Here is a 22,665-nt window from a genome sequence, read left to right on the forward strand (position 1 = left end):
GTTATTATTTAGCTGGTGGAGGTGTAAAACATGCTCATGTTTTAACTATTTTATATGTGCAGTACTTTTTTTATGTTTTTAATTGCATTCCAACACTGTATGTATGGTAGTGTGGTACTCCATATACTGTAAGTATATGTATGTTGTAATAACAGTGTGGTTGTAGTGTTGTGTGACATTTGTATGAAATTGGATAAAAGTCTAATCATCAGAAAAGATTATATTAATAATAACATATTGTACATTTAAAAGAAATATGTGTTTCTTCCAGGTCATTTTTCATATATGACCTCACTTTTAAACTAGTGTTTTACAATATTATGGTGTTATTTTAGTACCTACTCTAACAAGAAAGCTCTCTCTTGGAGACGTCATATAGTGTTTTTATTATGAATTTTGTAATGTTTTCTGACAGTTCTCAATAACAATTAGTCAGCATAATCCATGTCATCATTGTATCAATAATTACAGGTAATGTTCCAATAGTAACATAGTAATAATATAAGTTATTAATCAATGCAATGTTTATTCCTTCTTAACATCACACTCAAAAACGACAGGCTTTATTTACTGACAGGTTTAGCACTGCACATTGATAGGCTACACAGACAGACAGCAAGAGACACAGAGGGAGAGGGAGGGAGAGGTGCGGGGAAAAGACAGGGAGGCAGAGGGAGGTGAGGAGAAGCACACAGTTGTACATTCATTGAACCAAATATATTGGATGGAGTGCAATAGAAAATAATTATGTGGTTCAGTTTTGAAATGTGAAAAAATTACCTGGAAGTGTAAAAAATGAAATGAGTGAGACGTATCTAATTATCACAACAATGTGCCCTCCTTTTTCTGTGATTCAGATATTGACAAGTTCTTAAATTACAACATTACACACAAATTAAGAGACACTCATCAAGCCGGGGATTATCATCCGTATCACTACTACTACTATTATTATTATTATTATTATTATTATTATTATTATTATTATTATTATTATTATACAGTTTTCTGATGCTGTAAAAGTGATAACTCAAATGGGAAAAAGTAAATCATAATCTGCTCCCTCTCGAAATACGCAGAAAAAGAAAAGAGTGGCTGAAATAATAATAGTAATAACAATAATATCATAATATTCATCATTGTACTGTATGTACAGGAATTTCATTACAATCAATACAATCAAAACTGCCCAAGCTGAGCTGACATTCTGGAAACAGCAGGGGTAGCATTATGGAGTCTACTGTATGTGTGTGTGTGTGTGTGTGTGTGTGTGTGTGTGTGTGTGTGTGTGTGTGTGTGTGTGTGTGTGTGTGATTGTATGCGACGTCTTGCAGTTAATGTAAGAGCAGTGTACAGACTGCAGTGAGAGTCATCTAGAGACATTCCAGCGGTCACTGTGAGAGGGGGTCAAAGGTCAGGGTACACCAGGTTTACTCTAGATGGTGATGTTTTGTCATTTAGCAGCACAAGCTAAACTTTGCAAAGACTCCTGACTCAACACTTAGAAGCTTTTACTCTGCGTCTGGGTATTGCATAAGTACCAACTTGTGTAACGGGTGCGGGGTATGGTTGATAGTCCTCAAATCTTCAGCCCCACATGAAATATAGTTGAGAGCTGAAGCACTAAAGTAGTCACAATACCAACAGAAAAATACCTGCAAGCGTAGTGGTTTTTAGTTTTTATGAATAAGTTGTTGAGTAACCGTAATGTCTGACCTCACTGTCTTTACTCTGCGGTTAACGGTGGTCGAGGAATGTGTCGAGAGAGGATGCAAAGAGGGAGAAAAGAGCTTGTGCACAGACTTCTCGAGTCAAGTCAAATAAGGGAGTGCAGAGACATGTCGAGATCAAGGCTCGTGTCTTTGCCTACAGATCTATTCAAGGCCTGCATTTTGCGGTTTGTTCCCGTTTTCATTTTGTAAAGACTTCATTCATTTTCATTCTGTGTTCAATAACAAAAGATAGAATACAATCTTTTTTTCTTCTTTTTTTTTTTAAACAAAAGCAGTCTCATTCAACCGGTATTTCACTATACAGACAGACTACCATCTTGTGATTTAGAACTGGTGCACCACATAAGATTTTCGTGGGGTTTGCTCAGGCGGTTAAATTACATTAAATGTATACATTGTGCCATTGAACATTTAGGTGGTGAACAACTGCCCGTTGTTGGCTGTAGGTCACATATGGCGTTGAGTGTCAAAAGTATTACAGTGACTGTGTTGTGCGTAGTGTTTGTAAGCATACATTCCTTATACTAGTAGTGTCAGCAGTTGTTGATATTAAAAGTGTTGTAGTGTGTGACTGGTGAGCCTGTTTGTGGTTTCCATGAGAACTGGTGCAGAGACACATGTGGCTCAGTAGCGCCGGGCGTTGCCGTCCCTCCCCTCCTTTTTGATGATGATTCGCTGGTCGTCGCTGGCGTCTTCAGGTGACTCTGCTACCTCCTCCTCCTCCTCCCCCTCCCCCTCCGTGTCAGCAGAGATGCCCATACGAGACTCATAGGACTGTGGGAAAGAGCGATGTGTGCATGAGCACAGGAGCTCGACAGGTGTGGTCATTTATTACGATCACATCAATAACTTATCTGGTTTTTACCTCCATGGGGTTGACGATTATGGTGAGAGCAGAGTCGTCCCATTGGCTGCTACCCTCCTTAGCCCCGCCCCTGGAATCCTCACCACGGCGATGGATGGAGCGAATTCGGAAAACACCGAGGATCACCATGACAACCAGGAAACCCACACACACCATTATGATGACGGTGGCTGCTCCTGGCACCACTAAGGGAAAAAAGTGAAGGTTATGTGTGATAAAATAACACTGGCTTATTATCATAAACACTTCCTACACTCCAACAAATGCACTATTTAGTCCTGTTTGAGTTAAAACTATATTTGTGATCAATTTTTTAAGGATTTACATCTTCAGCATGAACAAATGGGTAAGGTGTTGAGTGTCATAATCATGGCAGGGAAGTAATTTAAAGGACATTTCTGGTTTTGTGAAATACATTATTAAATTTCCCTTCATATCCACAGCGTGCAATCTCATGAATGCCTTTTTTTCATCTCCATGGGAAGTTCAAACTGTACAACAAAATTGTTGACTTAATTATGGAAAGTTTAGTAGTTCATAAGAAGCCACATACCAACTCTGGGTATGAAAGTGTGAAAAATAGCAGTTATCCAAACTAACCATCTCCTTAAAGGCAAATTTAAAAAATTAAATTTAAATCATACATTTGCTGGGGTGTTAGACTGTGTGGGCAACATGATTAAACCTGACTGCTGTGTCGCTGTAGTTACGGCATAAATAAAACAGCAGAGGTGCATCAGACCATAACACAGTGCCCCACCCTGCTCACTTACACTGGCTCCAGTCTTGGGATTAATTTTAGAGCTCTGCATGGTCAGGCACCTGCCTGCATTAGAGTTCTGCTGCACCCCTTTATCCCCAGTAGGTCTCTTGGGTCTCTTGGGTCTTTTGATTAGGGTTTGTGGGTTGCTCCTCGCTCCAGGCTTAAAACTAAAGACGATTGTGCCTTTGAGGCTGTGGCTCCTAAACCTTACACTTCTCTTGTCTTTGAAATGAAAGTGGCCTTGTGGAGTTTTCTTGTAAATAAACAAAAGTTATGTTTGAATTCAGTGTTACTTATCAAAACTCATTGTGTGTATCCTTGAGGTATAACAAACGTATGAACTAAACGCAAAGCCTTTTTTGTTGCAGTCTTCTTTTTCTTCCCTGTCTTTGCTGGTGCATTGCAGCATTTGTTGGCATGTTACCGCCACCTATTGATCAGAGGAATAGTGTGACACCATTGGTAGGACAGTGTGTTATGCCACCCGCGTGTGCGCACACGTGCACATGTGATAAACAAAAACGGGGACCCACAACTGGTAATTAATAATTAATAATAACTTTGGATGCTGCAGCCTTGTGGTATGTGCCCCAACCATTAGGCAACCAGGGCTCTCCATCACTTTTATATTCTGCATTTTATATGTTCCTTTTGTCTTTTATTGTAAAGCACTTTGTGACATCTGTTCTAGAAAGGTTCAGGACAGGATAAGAAAAGCTGATGAATGGGAAATGTCACCTGAGTTGCGGTGAGGATTGGGCAGAGTGTGTCCACTCAGCTCTCCAGCGTGGTGGGACGGATGGAGAAACTGCTGCTGGGAGGCTAGCAGGTGGGATGGGTGGTACAGACTGTCCAGTGAGTGGAGGAAGTTCACCTGAAGGAAGAAGGAGAGAAACAGAGAAAAAAATAACTAAATAATCTAAGGACCATTTTCTAGCTTTCATACAAATACTTTTCCCAAAGGTGTGAACTGAACTTTGATGCTCATGTCTAAAGGACAATTATCTTCATGTCGGTGCCAGAGATGTTTGTTTGTGAGTGATGTTTCTTCTCACCTCCAGAGTCAACTCATTGCTGGTGTATCTGCCATTCATCTCAGAGCAGGACAGGCGGAACCGCCTCTCGAAGCGGGCTGAGCCTTTGGCCAGTCGGTAGCGGACCGAGCGAAGGACGTCCTCGTACACAGAGATGGATTCGGCACCTGGAGGGAGTGCAGAACAAAAAAAGAGGACAGGGAGTCAATACTGAGACAATAACTGCAGAGAGAAGGAGGAGGAGAGAAAACCAGTCTGCAGCTTCTTATTGACAGCTGGGGGTGACTGTATCAGATGGATTACCTTGTATTGAATTTCAAAGAACTGAGTGTAGAAGTTTTAAAAGCCCTGAAAACCTATTTTCTAAATCAATCTTACTATGAGATCTGGGGTCTTATATGAACATTTTAACATGTTATGCAAGAGTTTAGACAGTTCTGTTTATTTCAAATTAAAGATTTTTTGTAGTTTGTGTTTTCTTTCTCACTGTTTTGTGCAGGATTTAGCTATTTTAATCAAAATGTGATGATAGTTATTGGGCTGTTTGCTTCTGTCTGTTCTTAAACACAGTTAAACTTTTTGTTGCTCATTTAGTGATGAATATTTCATGTTATAGAGAAATACTTTAGCTAATTTACATATGAAAGACACAAAAAAACAAAGACTATTTAATTCTTATTTCCTGACATATTTTGTGGTATGTAATTATATGTTGTTTATTTGTAATCTTGGCCAGAGAGAGATATTTTTAATGTCAATGATGCTTTTTGTTCTAGTTGAAGACAAAAGACAGTTTACAGTCATAAAATGTGCTGAATGTGTTTATGTACCGCACCTGTGATGGCAATATAGGCAGTAGTATTGATGATTTCCAGCCCCCTCTCACGCACAACATCCATGTCCACCAGAAGCTCCTCCCTCTCTGGGTTTAGCTCCTCCCCCAGTGGTTGGACCTCACAGCCATCCAAAGTGTGAGCCACAGCGTCAGACATCAGAGCTAAGAGAGGATCAATACCCCAATTTAAGAAACAAAGCATGCAGACCAGAGATATTCTCTTCAACTCATTTCCATATACAGAGACTTAGACAAGTGGAAAATCCGGGCTGTGTGCTAAACCTCACCTCCACCCTCCATCCCCTGTGCAGCCGTGTTGACTGCATGAGACAAGGAACAGACGATCCGGAGCTCGGGGAAAAGGGGGACACCACGGGGACCCTCAAACTCAGGGGCAGGACGAGCCAGATGAGGGCCGACCCCAGACAGAGAGATCTGAGGGGCGTCAGGCTGGAGAACCACCAGGTATCCTTCCAGCTGCTTGAGGGACAGGCAGCTCTCCTCGTTGAAACATCTGGCATCAGGGAGAAAGGAAGTATATGTTGTCAGAGAATGAAAGGAGACGAAAATAGTTTTTTTTTTTTTTTTTTTGCCACGCTGGTGACATGGCTCTAGGGATGTGTCTGTTAGTTGGTCCATGCACCACTTTGGTCCAAACTGAAATATTTCTGCAACTATAGGATGGGTTGCCATGAAATGTTGTACAAATATTCATGGTGCCCAGATGATAAATCCTACTGATTTTGGTGAGACCCTGAATTTTTCTCTGACGCCACCTTGAAGTTGACATATTTGTTTTGCAGTGCAGTGCAGTGCAGTGCATTAAAGCCCCCCGAAGGGTGTATTATAACAGCTTTGGTGATCCCTTAAAAGATTACTGCAGCAATTTAGCATTGCACTCCTATAACATTGTCAGATTCACTACTGACAAAAAAGTATCGAAGTCAATGCAGCAGAACCGGAGATATTGTAGTTTTTATTCTGTGCATTCCTCTTCCTTGTCAAAACCTTGGAACTACATTACCTACAATGCAACTCAACCACCCTTCAGTCTAAAATTCAATTGTGTTACGCAAGTAGCAGTTAATGTAGCCTTGAGCCGCTAGCCTCAAGCAGAAATAAGAAGCGGGTTACATAAAGGTCTGGTAAGATCACTTTTTTTCTAACTCAACACCCCCAGATTATTTTTATTTTTCATTCCATGTATCAGACTTTGCACAGTTCCCTATGAAGCCACTAAAGACTTTATACAACTTTTTTTAGTACTCCCAAAAGACCTGTAAACATACTTTGATGTGTAAAATTGGCACAGTTACCCTTTACCTTTCCATATAGCGCCATCATCAGGTTAAAATTGTAATTTTTTGAAATTGACTAAACACCCTACAGAACTAATGACATTCCCATTAGCCTCAGCTTTGTGTTTAGTGCTTATTAGTAAATGTTAGCATGCTCACAAGTTCAACTAAGATGGTTAAGGTAGGTAGGCAGGTAAACATTATACCTGCTAAACATCAGTAGGCTATCGTCATCACTTTGAGCATGTTAGCATGCTTATTTTAGCATTAAACTTAAAGCACCGCTAGCACGGCTGGAGACTCTTTGTGTTGCTTTCAAATTAGCAACATATGTTAGGCAAGTTGGCGACTCTGGAGAAAAAAGGTCTAAATCCAGTACAATGTTTTCTCAATCCAGTTACCTAATTCCACCATGACAGTAGTAACTTTGGTCTGAAAATATGTCAAACCACAGTAGCTCTGCTGTTATAAATTTAATTTTCTTGCCAGAAAGGGAGAGCAAATCAGATTGATGACAGGCTGCTTACATATATTTATTCATCTGCACTATAATTCAGCATCACATTTGAAAGGGGATTAAGCAGAGTGTGTGTGTGTGTGTTACATTTCCACTATCCGAGTGAGCAGCTGCTTCTATCGGCCTCTCCAGAAGGGCCTGCTGTTCAGCCATCTGGGTAACTCCTGGCCTCAAATCAGTCTAATCTTCACACACGCAATAAAACAAGCTGAAGGGAAAAAAACCTCTGGTACACTAGAGCAGAAACCAAGTGGAAAAACAATTCTGCCAGTGACCTTGAATCGTTGGAATCTTAAAAACAAAACCTCCAGCACTGATTTGTGGCCTGGTAACCTTGGAATCATACGACAAAATCAACAGTCCAAAAAGACAGTAATAAGAATATCTGCACAGCCTGAGAGTTTGATGAGATCTGATTTGTCAGCAGGCAGTTAGTTTTTTAATATAAATACACAATATACCACATAATATGTGCATTGGACTGTACTTCCCGAGGTGAATTAATATTTTATCATCTAAAAGTGACTGCTAAACCAGAGAGCCAGTTTTCAGTTGTTAAGCACGGTTGAGCACTGACCCGAAAACAGAGTGTGTGTGCTTTTTATTTTCACGGCCAGGTGATTCAGTGTGATGCGCGCTGAACCAGGAATACAGTCTTGTGCTGTCAGTCTGTGTGGCAACATTAGGGATAGAATTTATTTTAATCATGCAATACTTTAATGTAAATCTTAAAATGTTAACCACTTTCAAGTTAGAAAGATGCTAATTATTTCTCAATAAGTGTTCAAGAATACAGAAAACAAAACGGTAAAAGAAGTGAGTAACTTGATGATGACAGGAATTCACTAAAACAGTTTTTTTTAAGTGAATTCCTCAACAAACACAGTTAAAACCAGGCAGTATTAATCTATCTCCAGTATATTCCGTCAAAGCAAAAAGTTACTTGGTGGCTGAATGAACAAAGAGATAAGATATTCCTTGCTATCTCTTGCTTTAACGTAATCCCTCTATAATCATCTCTTTCCTGCCACACCAGTCCTTATCACAGCTGAGGCAAGGTTCATGTTTGATAAGTTCAATGTTAAAGGAGTCAAGCAGAGTCTAGAGAGTCACACTTTTCGACTGCCACAGAAGAAATAATTTCATTTCACATCATATCCTTACCATTCGTGATGTTCAGAGATTTTCAGTGTGATCATTTAGATTTGTGGTGTCTCTTTAGTTCAGCCTGCCTCTTCTTCTACTATTACATATTGGGGAATGCTTTTGCTTTCAGTCTACTGCTGTTACAGTGATGAAATAAGTATTTCTGCCTCATCCATCGCCTCGTCCATCTACAATAATAAAAAAAGAGCTGTGTGCGTGCATGTGTGCGTGCATGTGTGCGTGCATGTGTGCGTGCATGTGTGCGTGGGTGGGTGGGCGGATGCTTGCGTGTGTGTATGTGTGTTTTTGTACCTGAGCGAGGTTGTAAGTTTGAGGGGTCGGACTCCAGGGGTGGCGAAGCGCAGAGAGTTTCTGTAGGTGACCTGCTGCACTGCACGGTTAAAACTCTCGATGTCGTCTCCCTCCAGCACCAACACTGACTGGCTGGGGTTCACATGAACCTGCATAACCAAAAGAGACACTTGAAAATCTAAGTTCCTAATAGTTAACATAAGAAAACTACAGAAAACCGAGGAAATTGGACATTTTACAAAGGGGAGCTTTGGGAAGGTTAATCTTCTTGAATCTAATTCAATACAGGTATCTTTAAAGAGATATCAGAGGAAATAAAGTATAAGACCCTCCTCCAACGCGCGTTGGAGGAGGGTCTGGCTACTCCACATAGCATTCGGGGATGGGAGGAAAACGTGCTCTGGTTTATTGGCATTTCCTTAAACCACTCAGAATTGTCTTGGGCGGTGTTAAGCACCGGAGAAAAGCCGCGGTGCACTGCAAAATAGGCTCGGAAGGAACTTGTTTTGGTGGAACGTGTATGTTTAAAAGTTGTTTTAGTCATGCAACAGACATCTCAGATTGGACAGATAGTCTAGCTAGCTGTCTGGATTTACCCTGCAGAGATCTGAGAAAAGGTTAACCATAGTCCTCATATATCAACCGGAGTTTAAAATGCCAACACAAAGAAAGCCCAAGGCAACGGATATCCGGCCTAAATGAGTGAAATCCGGCAGATTTTCCGGCAGCAATGGAGCAATCCCGGAAGTGGAACGTCAAGGATATAGACTATCTCAAACACAACAAACCACCACAGGGGAGGTTAGAAACTATTTTTGAAGTCTTTAGGTTTTGCTTGCTGTAATAATTCTTCCTGTTCAGACTTGAACGTTTGTGATCCTATATTCTTTCATCTTTAACTCATAAACAGCAAGTAGGAAAACAAATACATGTGCACAGAAAGAGGATACTGAATACAAATTGGAGGCAACATTAGATTATATATTCTCTTCTGGCAAATCTGTTATTTACTTAGTATACAAAATTTTAAAGATTATAAATACCTCATATGCATAAAATACTCAACCAAAGGCTGACTTTGAAATTAGTTATCCATAGGGGTTAAATGTGCCCCTCCCCCAGCACATAGGCCTACGCTCTGTCATCAGGGGACGCTTAACTTAGCACATCTTACCCTTTTCTTGGTCTTAATAAAAAAGATGGCAAAAAAGTGATTGTGTTGAGGTGAATGGCAAGGTAGGGAGAAAATACTGACAGGTTTAATAACAGAATGTTAATTGCTCTGATATTCTGCTTTAACAATGTCTTGCTTTTACAAAAGAATATCAATTCAGATTTTGTAGTCTAAAAAATGACTGAAAAATATTTATATTTCTCTTGTAAATGTATTCATCCCCAAAGACCAAATACAGTATTTTATAAATAATATTCTAGATGAGAGATGACAGTAATGCTATTTTCTATACTTAGCATCTATGGTGGTCAATAAGTCATACGACTGGACAATCACAGCCCGGATGAAGGCAAGATGGCTGGATTGGTGAATAAAACATGGTGTACTGGAGAAGAGTGTAAATTGTACTAATGGGGATGAAAGATGTCAGGGACTCTCTGAGCATCCTCTCTTTCTCTCATTATAACATGGCGGTCTACGGTTCTCTGAGGGGTTACCTTCATGCCAGAGCCCAGAGTCTCCAGGTCTCCGAAGTCCAGACCCTCCCTGCAGGCGTACAGACACTCCACCACACTGTGAGGTTCCACGCTGCCGGGACGCACCGTCACCCCCGACAACAGGCCATGGTAACCACCCACATACTTCACTAAAGACCAGAGAAAGTCCAGTATGAATACGTATTATAACACCACATTTATATTCTAATATGCACATAAATAATACACCAACAATGACACAGCAAAATGACAGACTGTGCACCCTTATGTTGACAACAAAGTGAAAACAGGTTGGTCACCTGAGTCTTTACCCTCTGGGATGGTGTTGTTTAGTATTTCCTTCTGCTTCTCTTCAGGCTCTGTGGGGGAAACCGGCGAGGGGCACAAAGGGGAATAGAAAACAGTAAGGCACTCTGACTTGAAGGTAGTCAGTTATGAAAAGAAAGTGAGAGGAAGACTGAAAGGGCCAGAGGTTGGAAGAAGAAGGATGAAAAATAAAAACGAAATAACACAAGGAAGAAAATGCAAGCAAGAAAATTGAAATAGAAATGCACCATCTCCTCATTATCCAGCAGCAGCTGCTGCCACGCAGGCAGAAGAGCAACTTCCACTGTGGATGAGAGTATAACACTGTGAATGTGTGAGTGTGTGCGCGTGCGTATGTGTGTGTGTGTGTGTGTGTGTGTGTGTGTGTGTGTGTGTACTTCACTGCTGCCTTGAATAATTAATCAGTCAGTTATATTATTAGCCCTAAAAGACTAAATGCATCAACACAATTATAAATAAGTGAAATGAGGGACTGAATGGCGCAAGACAAAATGGCTCGACAGATTGTCTGAAGAAGCCTGACGAGGGTTTGTGAGTTGCCGGTGCTCATGCCAGAAATGGCAACCTGCTATCTTTGGTGATGTATGGTTTGGATGACATTTCATTGACGGAGGAATGCAAAAGAGGAAGGCAAACTGCACAAATGATGCTCATAGCATTTATGCAAAAAGAAAAAAAAACAGGATTGCTCGCTCTCTACTTGAATACATTTCTGTCAGAATCCATCATTAAGCTGTAATAAAATATATGTCTGTTGTGGATTCGCTGAGTATAGATTTCAGTGTGTTACCCCAGCAGGCGCCGATAAACATCCTCTGGCGGGGGGCAGGGTTGGGGATGGCTCCGTTGTCATGAATGAGGGCGGGGTCGAAGGTCACACCATCGACATACAGGGTCACCGAGGGGAACTGGACGCTGAGTGAAAGATGATGCCACTCACTGTCACACACCTGTTGGACAGAGTTAACATGAGCCTGAACAAAGAAATAAATGTCTTGCAGGGTGAAGGACATTTACTGGTTTGTGGATATCAGTGGCGGTATTAAGTATGTATTCAGATATTTTTACTTAAGTAAAAGTACCAATACAACAATGTAAAAAATATATAGTTGCAAGTAAAAGTCCTGCATTTTGAATTCTACGTAAAAGTGCAGAGGTATTTGCATTAAAATGTACGTAAAGTATCAAAAGTAAAAGTACTTGTTCCACAGAAAAATGGCAGTGGGGCTGATATATCATTATATATTACAGTATTGCTAATGTTGTTATTGATGTAGCTGGCCGAGGAGCTAGTTTTAAGTACTTTATATACAGTTAGGTAGTTTAGTCCAGTTGTTTCCCAACCAAAGGGTCAGCTCCCGTCCAAAGGGTCATAAGATAAATCTGAAGGGTGGTGAGATAATGGGGGTGGAAAATAAGAAAAAAACAAAGCTCTGTCACATAAATATGCTTTTCCTTTTTAGGACTTTTCATTAATTTTTTATTTTTTTGTGAATTATTGGATCATTTTATCTTGAACAGTTGATCTACACAAGACAAAGGGGCCTAACTAGATAATGTTTTTATTGTAAGGGGTCACTTCCAAAAGGGATTGTAGCCACTGGTTCATCCTTTGAAAATGTATTGTATTTTTAAACTGATCATGTTTCTTTTTTTAGATTATTTTTTGGGCTTTTCTGCCTTTAATGGACAGGACAGGTCAGAAAGGGGAAAGAGAGGGGGAAGACATGCAGGAAATCGTCACAGGTCGGAGTCGAACCCTGGACCTCTGCGTCGAGGCATAGACCTCTAAATATATGTGCGCCTGCTCTACCCACTGAACCACTGAACCGTTCCTTATATAAAATCTGAAAAGTAACATGTAAACATAGCTCCCTTATAAATGCCGTAAAATTACTTTACATTCCACCACTGGTGAATATTTCATCTACGTAAATTCCTGTACACATTTGTTTTAGCTTTCTCTTCAGATAGAGTGACATCAGAAGGAATAAAAAGAAGAAAGACAAGGGAATTATACAGACAGAGGGGCAGTAAAGAAAGACCGGGGTAATAAGATATTGTGGTTTCAGACAGAGGGATTTGACAAATCTTCTCTGTATCAGCTCAGCATCCTTTAATCCATGCTGCTCCAATCTGTCTGGGACCAGTGGCTGCAGTCAAAACAAACCCCTTTACCTCCTAATGTGCTGTCTGACTGATATAGAAAATTAGTTTGCTAGTGTCCTTAAACTTTTGGTTTGTAGCAGTTCTTTTTGGCATACAGTTCGTGTGAAAATTTTCCACATAAATATGTAATTTGAAAGTACATAGGAGTAGTCTGTGTTCTTTTTGATATATACATGTATATATATATATATATGTATGTATTACCGAAAGGTGAATCTTTTGTATATCTGGGCCAGATGTTTGGCATTATACAGACAAACTAACGATTGCATTTCCTCCATTTAGTACAAGGTACAGAAGAACATCAAAGCTAAGTGTTGCAGTTCCCCCAGTACCTGCTCCAGTTTCCACAAGAACTTGACCGGCCGTGCAGCTGAGACGTCGGGCCAGTAGAAGAGAGAGAGGCGGCAGCCATGGACAGAGAGGGAATAGTGGGAGAAGGAATCATCTGTAGAGCAGGAGAGCAGTAGAGCAGAAAATAATTTGTGGGTCAGTGTGGTCTTGTCAAACTGTCTTAATATCCCCAGGAATTTCTTCAGAGAAATGTACAATGAGTTTAAAGTGCTCATATTATGCTTTTTCCCTTTCCTTTATTGTGATATATATCTTTTTTTGTGCATGTTATAGGTTTACAAAGTGAAAAAGCCCAAAGTCCACCCCAAAGGGACTAACCATCTCCAACAGAAAACACTGTTCACAAACTGCTCCAAACAGCTCTATTGTAGTCCAGCCCTTTACTTCCGTGACGAACGTGCGTCACTTTGTAACACACGTTATAATGCTCGCCTAGCTGCTAGCATGGCACGCCCTCATACTCTGCTTCTGACTGGGTCCTTACCTAGCTACTGCGCATGTGCGACTCCCAACGAAGATGGAACAGAAGTGAGATGTCTCACTCTGTAGCTAAAACAGAGAGCTCAACACACAGGGTGAAAAGAGGAGCTGCAGCAATGTGCAGTACAGCAAAAATATGGTGTATTTGAAAATTAAACCACATAAACCTATACTGATATAACCTCTAAATACAATTATGAACCTAAAAATGAGCATAATATGAGCACTTTAATACAGATTTTAATCTCTGTTTTATCTTTCTTACTTGTGAATTTTATTGCTGTTTTAACCCGAGGGAAGGTTTGCTGAACATGGTGCTTTTTAGTGCTGCCCCTACAAAGTCATAAAGTTGAAAATATTTACACGAAACACAAAATATTCTGCCTGGCACAATTACAGTGTTTACTGTTCTTCTGCTGCTGTCCACTTGGCTGCTCAAGTGGAGCAGCCGGGGGTTAAGTGTCTCTCTCAAGAGCACCTTGATAGTAGCTGTTGAAGCTATAAACAGCTTTACATTTTTTTTTCTCTGCGGTTCTGGGTATTTAACCTTCAGGGGGTTTGATATCTGAGGTTTTCCTTACCAAATTTCCCACTTTAGCTCACTTCTCCTTACATTTCTCTCAAAACCCACGACTCCACAATATAACGCACCGTTCTTGACAGTGCTGCACACAATAGTCTCTTCATCCTTGCGACTTCCTCTGGTCTGAGTGGTCGCAGGCTGGATGTTGGCGCCGCCCCTTCGCATCCACAGCTGTAGGGTGAAGTGGTCACCCGACAATGCCGAGACAACCGAATCCGGCACCACAGCGACGTGGTTGGATCCGTTAAAGGAGAAGACCAGAGATGAATCAGAGGAGGGGAGAGTGGGCAGAGCTGAGGTCCAGTTGGCAGCAGGAGATGGAGGTGGGAGGAGGTCTACCTCACCCCTGACAGCACCTGATGAGGAAAAAGAGAGAGAGGATATTTAGAAAAAAAGGTTCCTGCTCTCTAAATATTGACACGTTTTGAGGCGTAGACCAGAACTCACCACACAGCCGTCGCACAGATCTGTCAGAGTAGCTGTCTCGGTCGCAGCCCTTCCCGATGTGGCCGGTCTGGAGCTCTACGGTGGCCTGGATGTTCCACACAGTCTCCTCACAGGTCTCCAAATGCAGGCTGGGGAACAGGGGGATGCTACCTGACCCAGGTGTGTACTCTACACGCTTGGTCCATCCTGAAAATATCACATGTGGAAATGTAAAATCACAACCTGAATCTCAACATTTGGATTCAAAAAGTTAAAGATGGATTAAATAACATATGCACTAAGGCTCCAAAAGCCCACAGTTAGTACACCTGTTGTATTTAAATTGTACTGCACTGTCTCAATAAACTGTGCTCATCCTGTTGAAGGAATGTCATGTCAGGCAATCCAGAGAAAATGTAATTATTTGCCATCCCTTGATATTACTTAGGTTCAGGACTACCTCTTTTAAACTCAGCTCTTGATATAATCATGCAAAGGTGAATCATCAAAGCAGCAGCCCACGCACATTACAACTAAAAGTGATAGTTGCAACAGATTAAACAACTAAAACACATCTCTGACACCTCGTGAGAGTTATCCAAGCGTGATAATCGGGACAGAAGGAGAGCGATCTGTGACATTGATTACCGATCCAGCCGGGTTTGCAGGACGGCTTGACCGTGACGACAACCTGGGTATCAGCCTGAGCACGGTTCTTTCCACAGTCAAAGGCAGTCACCCAGAAGGTGTGAACCCGCTGGCGCTTGGAATCCAACGGCTCTGTGTTCTTAATGTTTCCTAGGACACGAAGAGGGAGACAAAGAAACACAGGAAATGAAATGATGAAACACAAGAATAAAAGGGAAACAGAAATAGCAAGGTTTGTCATCAACAACAAGCTTGCATACGTGAAAGCCCAGCACAAATGAAAGCTCATTGATAAAGCTTCCATCACTGGACGTGTAGACAATAACAGAGCCACTATTCTGCGTAGCGTACTATATCCAGGAATAGGAAGAGAAAGGGTAAGATAAATTGCACAGAATAAAAAGTGAAGGGTTTTTCTGTTTATACAGATAAAGACAACAGCAAATAACTGCGATAAGCTGCCAGCGCTCACCATGCCAGCTGACAGACAACAGGTAAGACAGAAGATGGTGTGACATGGCAAGAGGAGAAACAGTGGGAGGAAAGAGATAGTGGTAGGAACAGAAAAGACAAAGTGAGGAAAAAAACTAAATAGACAATGAAAAGCCCACAGCATCTGAACAAGGTTGGAACAAAAGGTCTCTGTACCAGTCTGATCCAAAAAACAAAGAAGCTGTGCCTCTGTAAAAGCCGTCCAAGTCCAGGACGATTCTGCAGAGTCATACTAAAACAAGGCCCTCCTCAGCTGCTGTGTCACATTACAATTGATCTGCCTCCAACCAGTCAATGGATACAATTACAACAGAGAATTTAGGGAATCTACGAGCAGCCAGGAACTAAAACAATGATACTATATTCAACTGAACAGCTGCTGCCATGTTTATGCAGAAACAGAACAATAGTCAGCCCGGTTTCTACCTGTAGAAATATACCTGCAGTGTGTTTCGCTGTTGCTATGCAGACATCAATATCCCAGCGGCGGCTGGTTGGGCGTTTTTCATGTATGAAGGCATCCGGAGGTGTTTAGGAGTTGAATACTGAATATTGAATAAAGTGATTCTTTTTGCAACCAAGGCCACACAAAGCAGATGTAGCAGACAGCATATGAGGATAATAATACATTGACTGGTGGGGATATTGTATTTCTGTAGCACAGACAGACAAACATGAATAGGTCTGTGAGTCCGACACACGCTGATTTACTGCTACAAGATAAAGCATATCTCACCATCGTTGTCGATAGCGAAGGGCACATTAGGAGTGATGATGTCATAGAAGCAGATCTGGCTGTACTGCGGGGAGCAGTCGGCATCCAGAGCCTCCACACGCACGATTCGGTCAAACAGACGCCCTTCTGGGACTGACGCCTCGTAGCGACGCTCAACGAACACAGGGGAGAACTCATTGACGTCGTTAACTCGAACATGCACGGTGGCCCTGAGGGAAGAAGGAGTGAGAAGCAAAACACAAGCAGGGAGAGAGATGGAATATTGTAACAACAGGAAGCAGAAATGGCTGGATAGTGTTTGCAGTGCACAGTCCAAGGAACCTCAGATCATGACTGTAATTATTGGCAAAAAAAACATTTCAATATCTTCTGTTTAAATTGGGAGGAGATAGTGGACTTACTTGTGGGATTTCTTGCTGTTGACTCCATCAGGTCCCTCTCCGCAGTCGTAGGCCTGGATGGTGAAGCTGTGCTCCCGCTGGCTCTCGCAGTCCAGCGGCTCCTTGGACCGGACCAGGCCCTCTCCAGTGGAACGGTCCAGAACCACCGCTTCAAACTGGACCGAGCCTGAACCCGAGGGGCCATTATGAACCCGGAAGCCACAGATTTCACCTGGGAGAGGGAGGGAGGAAAATAACTCATTGTATCAGTATAGTGCAAAAGTATTTTTTTTTATCATTTGTGTGGCAAAGACTGCTCACATTTGATAGAGAATGCTGCAACTTTAACTCTTAAGAAGAACAAATAAAAGAGATTATTTAACTCCTAATTTACCCTCTTTGTATTGGCTTTCATTTGATTTTAGAATTTAGGTTTTTAGGTTTTACTCATTACTTTTAAAGCACTTCAGGTCTGGTTCCAGCATACATTTGTGTGTTCTTACATACCTGCACTCAACCTTAGATCATGCAACAAAACTCTGCAGTCTAGACTCCAAACAAAGGAGATGTATTTACTGTCAGTGCCCCGCGAAACTTTGGAACAACCTTCCTCTTAAAAGTAATCTTGCTACCTCAGCGATTCCTTTAAATCTCTACTGAAAACTCATTTCTTTATTTAGTAGTCTTTCTGTGCCCTGTCACATCTTCTTTTTATTGTCCCAATCATTTGTGTTATGTTGTTATGTCCCCCCCCCCCCCAATTTCTTCTGCAGATTGTAATTCTGATAAGAAACGTGCTATACAAATAAAGGTTATTATTATTATTATTATCATTATTATAACAGCTACAGCAACAAGGTACATATAACCAGAAATTCAATCAATCAATCAGCCGACAGTCTAGTTCAAATGTCCACAATCTAAGTGGCCATACGTATTAATAAGGACCAATCAGAAGTGAGCTACTATGAGAGAGGTAACAGGCATTGATAAAATATGTATCATTATTGAACTAAGTGTGATAATTTATCCTAATATTCAGTAGTTTTAAAGTCACATCATCTGGATCTTTTCACCATATAATAAGTGCTGACAGATATCTGAAGGATTCCTTTTAGCAGCCCTTTATCTTATACAATCATTATAAGAATAGAATAAAACAGATTGCTGCTGAGACTCAAAATAAAATCCTTAATATAGCAGCTGATGTTCACTGGCTGACAAAAGTTGAAGGTAGGAAAGGTTTCTTGCTCAAACAGCTAATTTTCTCTTCCTTCTTGACACAAGCCCAATAAATTCTAGGAAGCACTGGAGTAATTCTAGTCGAGCTGTTAATAATTTGACTGAACACGGTTATTTCCAGGAGTGCAAACACGATAACCTTATTTCATCAGGCTGCAAAGGCAAGAGCACTGCTGACTGCTGCTCCTGCAATGAAGGGTTGAATTACACTATGAGGGTCTAAAAATAGAGGACTCTGTAACTGAATATATTGCTTTTAATATTTAGACTGGTCTATTGGGAAATATGGCTGGAAATGGCAGTCTGGAAATGGCAGTCTGAAACTTCTCTCTATAAAAATCAGCGTTGTGTTTACTATTAAAACCCAAGCAAGGCCTGGTGAGATCATTTTCAATTTGGCCTGGTGATGTGGTTTTCAAATTGGCTGTGCGAGCACTTGAATTGACCTATTTTTCACAGCAGCCAGATCTGTAAATGTTGTAAAAATGCAATATTTTGGGGCATTTTTCTTTGCCAGCTCTTTCATCCTATGTTCTCCCATGCTGTTTCGTGCGGTTGGTGTTACCAGCGTAGTGTAGTGGAGCATCTTTGTCCAGGGCAAAGAGAGGGGGATTGAGCAGCACGGTGTTGTCGTTCTCCATGACAATCCCCTGGTATTCTGTCTCGATCCATGGCTTGTGCTTATTGGCTGAACGGCACAGAGAAGAGACCAAAGAGGCTTTGGGTTAAATGGAGCAATTAGAAAGAACCAACATGTCTATTTTTAACACTCCATTATGGGCAAGGACATGGTGAGCATGAGTGGAAAAATACACAATGTATGTGGGACCACAAGGACATAGTTTTATCACATTCACTCTCACAGATTTCTCCTTTTCGTCTTTTCTCTATACAGACCTTCTCTTGTTCACGTCAAGCACCACTCTTCACACCCCTCGCTGGTTGGCAGTATAATAAAAGACATTAAGATTTCACCTTATCACACACAGAGAGGTATATTGCTCATATCAATCAGCCAAACAGGCCTGCCACAGGCGCTGCACAATAATGTGCGGAAAAAACAGCCGGGTCCAAATCAAATGCCCGAGGATTACTGTGAATTTAACCTTTAATTGGGAATTAATTATTCATCTTTGTGCTGAATGTTCTGCGCTGAGTGATCAAAGGGCAAGTTAATGAGCCAGAAGGATGACGATTTTACACCCCAGCACAGAGAAATCAGACAAAAGCACAAGACTTGTGTTTAGCAATTGCTTTGTTGTCTTCACAGTGAATTTTGCAGAAAATCGGTCTGGAACCAATTGTGCCGTCTCGTCTGTGAGAGGAGAGTCAACAGAGGAAAATGCTGTACTGTATTTAAGTACAATTTGGAGGTACATCACTTAGGTACCAATTTATGTTATTGTATACCTGGATACAATATATATATATATATATATATATATATACCTATATATATATATATATATATATATATATATATATACCTATATATATATACCTACTCCACTACATTTCAGAGGGAAATATTGTTCTTTTTATTCCATGACATTTTTTGGACAGATATAGCTACTGGTTCAAATTACCTCAACTAGCTGCAATATTGATTATGTTGTTTACAAAGTAACACATCACTAATAATAATCTAATAATGTAACTTACCACTCTGAAAGAGGCCATTCTGCTGTCTAATGAGAATTAGTTCAAGCTAAAATGGGGTGCTAAGTTGCTCTTTAAGCCAATTTTGCCATACCTTTACTTATAATTGGGTATTTTTACATTGAATTATTGCAACTTATAGAGCTGAATTTATTAGATGATTAATCAAGCCGGTCAATGTTTCAAGCGAAAATAACCAACATTCCCATGTTGCTGGTTTTCAGTTGAGAGGATTTGCTGCTTTTCTTCATCTCATGTGATAATAAAAAGAACATCTCTGGGTTTTTGTGCTGTTGGTCGTACAAAACCAGCAATTTGAAGACATTAGATGGGCTCTAGAAAACTGTAACTATATTTCACAATATTTTCACAATTCGTGTTTTTAATTGCCTTAAATTGCTCTTAAATGTTTGATGTAAAGCACTTTGAATTGCCTTGTTGCTAAAATGTGCTATATAAATAAAGCTGCCTTGCTTCGGCTTGCCGTGTTTAATGGAGAGAGAAAATAATCGACAGATTAATCAACGATGAAAATAATTGTTAGTTGCAGCCCTAGACCCTTTTACTTCAGTACCTCGTCCACCACAGTTTTGTTTGTACAAAAACACAAAACAAGCTACAATTCTTGATTGTTGTGTTCAAACAAAAGCAGCTGTACCAGAATTAAATAGTTTAAAATTGGCAAAAATCATGATTTACATAAGAAAATATCTGATCACTGAATAAGCAAATATGACTAAACTTGTGGTACCAAAAAAGTATTGAGGTTCAACCCTAATCAAAGTCATTCCTCCTCTCCTCTCAAGGTCTAGCCTGACACCATCTCCTCCTCCTCCTCCTCCTCCTCCTCCTCCTCCTCTATTTTCACAGTCCTCTGCCATATCTCTTTTTTGGTCATTTATCTCCCGCCCTCAGTTGATCTCCTCCCTCTCCCCCCCCTTCCCTCCTCTGCTCTGCTCTGCTCTGCTATAGCATTAATCTGAGCATCAGGCCTGTGGATTACATCCGGGATTACAGATTGAGAGGCATCCCATTCCATCTCTCCCTGTCTCTCCTGGCACTCTTCCTCTCTCTGTCACTCTATCGCCCTGTGACAGTCAACCACCCCTCCTCGTCTGTCTCCCTCCTCGCTTTCGCTCTCTCTCTCTCTCTCTCTCTCTCTCTCTCTCTCTCTCTCACACACACACACACACACACACACACACATACACACACACACAAATACCGGTATCTTGCGCTTTTCGTTTTCCCTCAAGTCACCTGATCTCACGTACCACCACCTCCTCTTCTTCCTCCTCCTCTCTCCTTATCAGCCTGCGTCTTCTCGGCCACGTCCTCTCCTGTCACAGCTCCTTCTCCTCCGTCTCTCCTAACATTTCCCCTCGTCTCTCTTTCTCCCCACTCTCTCTCTCTCTCTCTGTGTTTCTCTGACACTCCATCTCTCCTTCAATCTCCTCGTCTTCCCTGCATCACTCTCCTCTACCACCTCCTTCTCTGACATTCTCCCTCCACGCTGTATGTTTCATTCGCCTTTCTCCAGCATGATAATCATTGGAACAATGATGTTGAATCAGAGTCATGTTTATCCAGGATGATAAATCTTCTACAGAGGAGGAAACAGATGTATCATCTTCATCTCAGAGTCGCAGCACCGGCAAAACAGGCACATGCACTCTGGGTCACGAAACACAAAATGTATACATGTACGTATGTATGTGTCTGTTTATGTGATGAGGAAACAGATATCTAATTAATACACTCATGAGGGAGAGCAATAAAGTCATCGGGAGCATTTCAGGGCATAACAGCCATGGTCCTGCCCTGCACCTTGACAGGTCTGCGTGCTCCCATGGCGATGTCAACCATCATCTCAACACTTCACAATTAACAGTCAAAATGATGAGGAACTGACCTTTGTTGCTATTGGCAACCGAAGTCAAGCAAAGGAGGAAGAAGGAGAGAAAATTCATTCTGTCCATCTGAGGGAGGAAAGGATAGGAAAGGAAAGGTGGAGGGGGCAACAGGGTGGGGTGAGGAATACAGTACATGCATCAACAACTGATCAGCACAGGAAGAGACAGGTACAGTAACAAGACAGAGAGAGAGAGAGGCAGATCAGGCCTATCAGATGCTGTGTTTGTGCAATAAAACACAACTCTAGTATCATGCATATAACCTTTGAGGCCCAAGAGAGACCCTAAATGATGAACTCATTATAATGCTGTATATTGAGTCACCAATAATTCATCCTTGTTTCTGCTTCTACCTCAAAATCAGACTTGCAGAGCCAATAATAGCCTATAAAGCACATACCTGGTTGTAAGTGTGTAACCTACTGTAGGTAGGATATGTATGTGTGTGTCACTATAATAGGTTTTGTGTGGCTGTGTGGGTATTTTCCCATGTTTTAATTATGGTTTGTTAGGTTTTTAAAAAAAAATGCAGCTGCTGTCTTGTGGCCACAACTGAAAAATGAGTCCTTGAGGGTTTTTCATGCTCTCATTGACATAACAAGCCTCTACGTTTTTCCAATGCTGCAGTCTTTAATAGACTACAGGACACCATATAGCCTAGATGTTTTAAAGAGGAAATATGTAGCCTAACAGAGGACTCCATCTGTTCACAGGTTGTCCAGGCTACACATACATCCAAGACCATAGAAACATGCTATGCGACAATAATCAGCCGATTTACATTAGAGGCTGGTATTGACACACATTATAGGCTAAGCCTGGGCTTCATGACTGCATTATGTTGAGAGCTTAAACTAAAGCCAGAAAAGGAAATGTCGCAATGAAGGTTAGGTGAAGCAAGATTTTACATTAGCCTACCGTGGTGAGTTGCGGTGATGCTCCTGGTTGGTACCCAGCCTCTACGCTCGCAGCATCCGCCTCTCACGCCCCTGCCGCTCGGCTCGGCAATCCCCCCGCAGGCTGAAAACAAACCTCCAGGTAGAGGAAAGGACACACACAGAGTCTTTACACAGCAGCGGAAG

General features: G+C 41.3%; 1 protein-coding gene across 1 annotated transcript; it reads right to left on the reverse strand.

Annotated features, from left to right (window-relative positions):
• Positions 1-372: 372 nt before the first annotated feature.
• clstn3 (calsyntenin 3) lies at positions 373-21,649 on the reverse strand. Its single transcript, XM_078252604.1, has 18 exons — positions 21,583-21,649; positions 18,577-18,699; positions 16,791-17,001; positions 16,390-16,598; positions 15,162-15,311; positions 14,535-14,720; positions 14,156-14,443; positions 13,006-13,118; positions 11,292-11,451; positions 10,474-10,533; positions 10,175-10,323; positions 8,504-8,652; positions 5,518-5,744; positions 5,231-5,392; positions 4,417-4,562; positions 4,100-4,235; positions 2,599-2,783; positions 373-2,507 (listed from the first exon to the last, which is right to left on the reverse strand). The coding sequence occupies exons 1-18, from the start codon at positions 21,647-21,649 to the stop codon at positions 2,358-2,360; spliced, it is 2,871 nt and encodes a 956-aa protein (XP_078108730.1). The 3' UTR covers positions 373-2,357.
• Positions 21,650-22,665: the final 1,016 nt, after the last annotated feature.

The sequence above is a fragment of the Sander vitreus genome, chromosome 6 (genome assembly GCF_031162955.1).
Source record: "Sander vitreus isolate 19-12246 chromosome 6, sanVit1, whole genome shotgun sequence".
NCBI classification, from domain to species: Eukaryota; Metazoa; Chordata; class Actinopteri; order Perciformes; family Percidae; genus Sander; species Sander vitreus.